At 32.7% G+C, this 5,645-nt stretch overlaps 1 protein-coding gene across 1 annotated transcript; it reads left to right on the top strand.

Annotated features, from left to right (window-relative positions):
* The first annotated feature begins 441 nt into the window (after positions 1-441).
* LOC139867599 (uncharacterized) lies at positions 442-1,307 on the top strand. Its single transcript, XM_071855968.1, has 3 exons — positions 442-539; positions 988-1,056; positions 1,174-1,307. The coding sequence occupies exons 1-3, from the start codon at positions 483-485 to the stop codon at positions 1,246-1,248; spliced, it is 201 nt and encodes a 66-aa protein (XP_071712069.1). The 5' UTR covers positions 442-482; the 3' UTR covers positions 1,249-1,307.
* Positions 1,308-5,645: the final 4,338 nt, after the last annotated feature.

Raw genomic sequence — 5,645 nt, 5'->3', positions numbered from 1 at the left:
TTAATATCTAGATATTTTACATATATACATCTACTAATTCCATATTTTATAATACCAAATTTGCATTGTATTTTAACATACTATACAATAGTGTGTGTGTGTGTGTCCTATGTATGTCTACAAATGAGTATTTAGATGTCAATGATTGTATATAACTTTTATGCACATCAAGGTTCCATATTAGTTTCCCTAAAGTATTTGATATTCACAAATATTGTCCAATGCTTTATATAACTAAAAGTAGAAACTATCAAATTTGTGGTCTTGTTCCATCCCTGTTCAAACGCCCAAAAAACATGCAGTGACAAGGAGAAACTTAAGGAACTTCTTTGGTATCAATATTGCACATGTCACAATTTTTTCATCCTCAAACTTCCATATATATACTTCCATTTCTCATTTCTATCTTTCCATCAACACATTCTCTTTATCTCAAATTTCCTTTCTTTTTATATAAAAACCGACGCCAATCTCTCGACAAAATGAACAACAACCAGAGCGCAAGTTACCAAGCCGGTCAGGCTAAAGGCCAAGCCGAGGTTACTAATATCCCTCATTTGTTCCATTACCAACTGCCCTTTCATTGCTTCGGTTTTCGAGTTTATCAATATTGCTGTGTCGTATGCTTTAAAAAAATGTTGTTTTTAAAACAGATAAGGTTCCCACCTTCCCGGTTAGGCCTAATATATTTTAAACTGACTGTTTAATCGGGTTATAATCCCATGACCGTTTGTTAATATTTCTCTGGCCACCTCAAGATAATTTTCTAGCGGGTTTGAACCTGAAACCTCTTGAGAATATCAGGACTTCAATCACTGGGCTATCTTGGGAAATGTTAAAAAAGTTTGTTTCTGTTACGTGTTAATATAACTTATAGTTTGTTGTTGAGATTTTATTCGCTTTATTGCTTACGATTTTTTTTTTAGTGATTTAAGATTTGATTGTAATTGTATTTTGTTGACATATATGATGATATATGATGATCAGGAAAAAGGTAGTCAATTGATGGATCAAGCTAGTAATGCAGCTCAGTCTGCCAAAGAATCAGTCCAACAGGTTGACTTTTTCTTATAACTTCTTCCTTTTTGGAACCAGATTCAAGCCAGAAAACATGTTTCAATCGAATGTGTGTTAGGATTGTTGTCTTATAAGTCATAATGTGATTTGATGCAGGCTGGTGAGCAAGTGCAGCTAAAAGCACAAGATGCTGTTGAGGCTGTAAAAGATGCAACCGGGATGAACAAATGAAATGAAATCTTTCAATTTCTTAACCAAACCATAATGCCATTCTTATGAATTATTAGGACTATTACCTATTTTTTTCTTTCAATTGTTTTTGTATTGGCAATACTCTAGTTGCTACTTTCTTTTTTTGTTTGTCATCCTTGAACTGAAAAAGAACCTCGATGGATCGGGCTTTATAGCATTATATTATATTATATTTTTATTATATCATAATAAAACGACAAAGTAATTTAAGAATGCTTGTTCGCGCATCATTTAGCTATTTTTGATCGTTTACTATACGCGGAGATAATAGTCATTGAAGAGTGAAAAGAGATATTTTGGACTTACAAAAATTTTACAGAAAAATGTAAACAGTATAAGATATAAGATGTAAACCAAAGGGTCTGGCCTAGCGGTATGAGAAGAACCCTTTAATCAAGAGGTCGTGTGTAAATTCTAGGTTTGCCTTAAAAAGAAAAGATATAAGATGTACCAATTATATTAGGGAAGAAAAACAAACTCATTGCAAAACTTTTAGTGAGATTTTGTAAGTGTAGAATTTTCTGAAAAAGTATATCCCAACTATTCTTTTAAAAAATTGCGTCTACTCTTTAACGTGTAAGTTTTTTTTTTCTTTTCAAAACACACAATCTCAAACACCCGTCAGAGTAAAGTGTAGAAATCTTTCAAAAAAGTATGTCCCAACTCCCAACTGCTCGGTAATTTTGATAAGTTTAGTGGTCATCATGGTTAAGTAATAATTACATTGTGAAAAAAACGTTGTCTCCCTGGTATCCCTAGGATTTGCTAAAAAATCACTCACGGTGGTTGTTTTCACGACGAGCATCACCGGGAAGGTGGTATCATGGTGGGTAATGGCGTATTATGCTCAATGACTTTGTTCTTAAAATATACTGAAAAGGATCAAAGTAAAACTATTTATACGTTAATGTCAACTTAATTATGCCAAGTTGCTAATGTCATGTAAATTATCACCAAGTCACCTTGACGTCAACTTTAACACTTAAGGCAAAATATTTTGGAGTAATTATAGTATATTATACATATACCTAATAAACAAAAAATATGAATAGTAACTAGGAGTATTTTCGATTTTAAAAAAAAAAAAAAAAAAATTTACCTAAATTTCATTTCACCAACAAAGGCCCCCACACTTTTTTCAAAAATTCAAATCAACCCCTCAAACAGGAGGGTAAAATGTCAAATAACCATTTTTATAAAAAATCTTAAATAATCTCTACCCAAATATTCAACGGATCATATCTTCTCGCTCGCAACGAGTTAAATTTTTCCGACACCATCGTTAAACTCGTAATAATTTTAGGAACACAATGTCACTAACTATACGCAAAACGGACGCTTTGTAAAAAACGCTAAATATTTGGGGTACTTTTCATACACGTTGATTTTGCGTTAAATTTTTAAAAGTCAACAATTCCATAGCGAAACGCGGAGATGCACATATATTGTTAATTTAAAATAACGCTTCGACGACATCATCGTTAGCCACGAAATAATTTTACAAACTAACCGCAATAAAATACATTGAAAACCGAACCCCCGGCGCGAAGCGAGGGTTCGAAAACTAGTTTCTAACAAAAAAAAAAAAAAGTAAGTGGGATAGTTAAGTGTTATTAACCAAAATGCCCATTTTTTTGAATCAAATATAACAACAAACCATAAAAATATATTATTGCAAAAACTCTTTCGCAAGTCGCAAAGTGGTCTTGCGTCTTTGTGTAAGACTGGTTGCGAGTTGGTCTTGCGTCCTTGCGTAAGACTAGTTGTGAGTTGGCCTTGCGTCCTTGCGTAAGACTGGTCGCAAGATGGTTTTGTGACTTTGCAAATGGCCTTAACCGGGCGTGATCAAAAATTTTCAAATCGTGATATCTGGTGATGAAACAGGTTTTGAATTGATTTTTTTTATTTTATCTTATTGGTGATGATTTTGACAGTTTCTAAATGTTTAACAATGGTGATGTGTAACGACCCAAAAATTTGGTATTTGGAATGTCGAGAGGTTGATGTGCGAAAGTTTGGTGTATGTTGCGAGGTTATGCGCGCGTTCACCGTTTGGGCCATAACTTCCTCATACGAACTCGGATTGAGGTGAATCAAAAGTCCAGACGACCGTAATTCGAGCCCGGACGTTTTTAATTTCAATTTGTGAGCTGGAAGGCTCCAGGAGCACCGCTCTTGGGCTAGGAGCGCCGCTTTTGGACATGTTAGGGTGCTGATTGTATTTTTGTACATTTAAATGAAGGGCACTTTGGTCCTTTCACTTGTGGACGGGTTTTATACCCCAAATCTGATCCCAAACTCATTCTTATCCCCTTTTTCACCAACCAAACCCTAGAGAGAGAGAGAGAGAGAGAGAGAGAGAGGAGTTTCTAGTGAGAGGAAGCTTGAGTTGGTGATGAAGATGACGTTTTTTGCCCAAATTGGAAGCAGGTTTTGGTTCTCCTTGATGTTTCTTGTTACTAGATCGGTTTTGGTGCTGAGGTAAGTCGTAGATTTGATTTAATTACTTTGATTTTGATTTGGGGTTAGGGTTTTTGGTAGTTAGGGTTATAAACCCTATTTCTTGTGATTTTGGGGGGGTTTTGAGTAAGATTCATGTAAGTAAGCTTAAATTGGTGAGTTAGCATTTTGAATGATGAAATTGTAAGTTTGAATCTTGCATGTGTTGGTTTAAACCTTAGAACACTTGTGTACTAGTGATTTTGGTGTTGTGTTGACTTGATTTTTGGTGTAAACCCTAATTTAAGTCAAAATGGGTTTTGTGTTGAAATGGGTCAAGTGTTCTTAATCTTTGGTGTCAAATGATGATTTTGAGACACAATCACTAGTTGTTAGTGATTGTAGGTGTTTTGGATGTAAATTGACAAGTCAGAGTGAGTTAAACCTAACTTGGTCAATTGGAAGTCAAATTTTTGTGTTAAGTGTTAAATTGGTGATTTTATGACATAATCACTAGTAATGGTGCTTATGGGTTGAACTTGACTTGTTTTAGTGGTTAAGTGCAATTTGGGTCAAGTAGCACTTATGGGTTGGTTTTGTAAGGTCAAGTGCAATGAGTGTTAGTTGTGCTTGTTTGAATGTGTCGGAATTACCACCCATCGTGGTAATTGGTAAAGTCCATTTTAGGGGTCTAAATGGGCGGGTGGTTATGAGCTAGATAAAAACCCTTGGTTAAGGGTGTTGGCGTTGAATTCTCTTAGAGAGAATGTATGTTGATTATCTGTATACCTATATGCGTATTATAGGTAAAAGATTGCTCGGTTGCGTTTGGTGGAGATTTCGCGCATGGTTTGTAATGCTCGAGTTCATGAGGTGAGTGGAATAATTATACGTGTATGCATATAATGTATTTATTTATGTGGCGTGAAATGTGGGTTAGTCGCGGTGTTAAGACACCACACGTTACGTGACTAGTAGGTTAGTCGCGGTGTTAAGACACCACTCCGGGGTTGATGACACGTGGGTTAGTCGCAGTGTTAAGACACCACATTGTCGTGATGGGTGGGTTAGTCGCGGTGTTAAGACACCACCCGGGGGTTAGTGATACGCGGTGTTTGTGACGACCCGAAAATTTTCAACCAAATTTAAACTTCATCTTTAATTGATTCCGACATGATAAGCAAAGTTTGTAAAGTTGAGTCTCTAAATTTTTGGAACAGTTTACGTGAAACCATTTGACCTTTGACCAATTCTGACGATTCACGAACCACTATCTGTAACTAAATACTTGTAGATTTAAGTATATATATATTTTTTATTTTGAAATAGAAAACAATTTAATCATTTGAATTGAGTATGTAAAATAATAAATAAGATAATAAAGTTTGAGATTAAAATAAAACTATACGTAAATATATATGAATTCAATATATAGTTAATGTTATATGTATGTATATATATGTATATATATATATATATATATATATATATATATATATATATATATATTAAATGTTATATATATGTTATTACATATATGTCATAATCAATAATATGCAATATTAATACATTAAATTGCAAGTTAAAATATAGTTGTTATAGTAATATTATTACTACTTTCATTATTACTAATAATATTAATATCAATATTAACATTATTAATAATATTAACATTAATATTATTATTATTGTTATAATTATAATTAAGAGGTTATGATTATCAGAATAAAGATGTTAAATATAAATATTATTATGAGAATGATTGAAACTATAATTTTAGTTATTATTATTATTATTATTATTATTATTATTATTATTATTATTATTATTATTATTATTATTATTATTATTATTATTATTATTATTATTATTATTATCATCATTATTAGTACTAAAAATTATCTTTTTATTTAAAATTATGACTATCATTATTTTAC

This window comes from Rutidosis leptorrhynchoides, chromosome 9 (assembly GCF_046630445.1).
Source record: "Rutidosis leptorrhynchoides isolate AG116_Rl617_1_P2 chromosome 9, CSIRO_AGI_Rlap_v1, whole genome shotgun sequence".
NCBI lineage: Eukaryota > Viridiplantae > Streptophyta > Magnoliopsida > Asterales > Asteraceae > Rutidosis > Rutidosis leptorrhynchoides.
Note: the sequence above shows the minus strand (reverse complement) of the source record. Positions and strands in the feature narration are given on the sequence as shown.

What these genes read in the sequence shown, in the direction of transcription:
- LOC139867599 (XM_071855968.1), top strand. Translation starts at nt 483, where the DNA reads ATGAACAACAACCAGAGCGCAAGTTACCAAGCCGGTCAGGCTAAAGGC. An exon ending in AGGCTAAAGGCCAAGCCGAG is followed by an intron (nt 540 to 987) that starts GTTACTAATATC and finishes TATGATGATCAG; the next exon opens with GAAAAAGGTAGTCAATTGAT. An exon ending in CCAAAGAATCAGTCCAACAG is followed by an intron (nt 1,057 to 1,173) that starts GTTGACTTTTTC and finishes GATTTGATGCAG; the next exon opens with GCTGGTGAGCAAGTGCAGCT.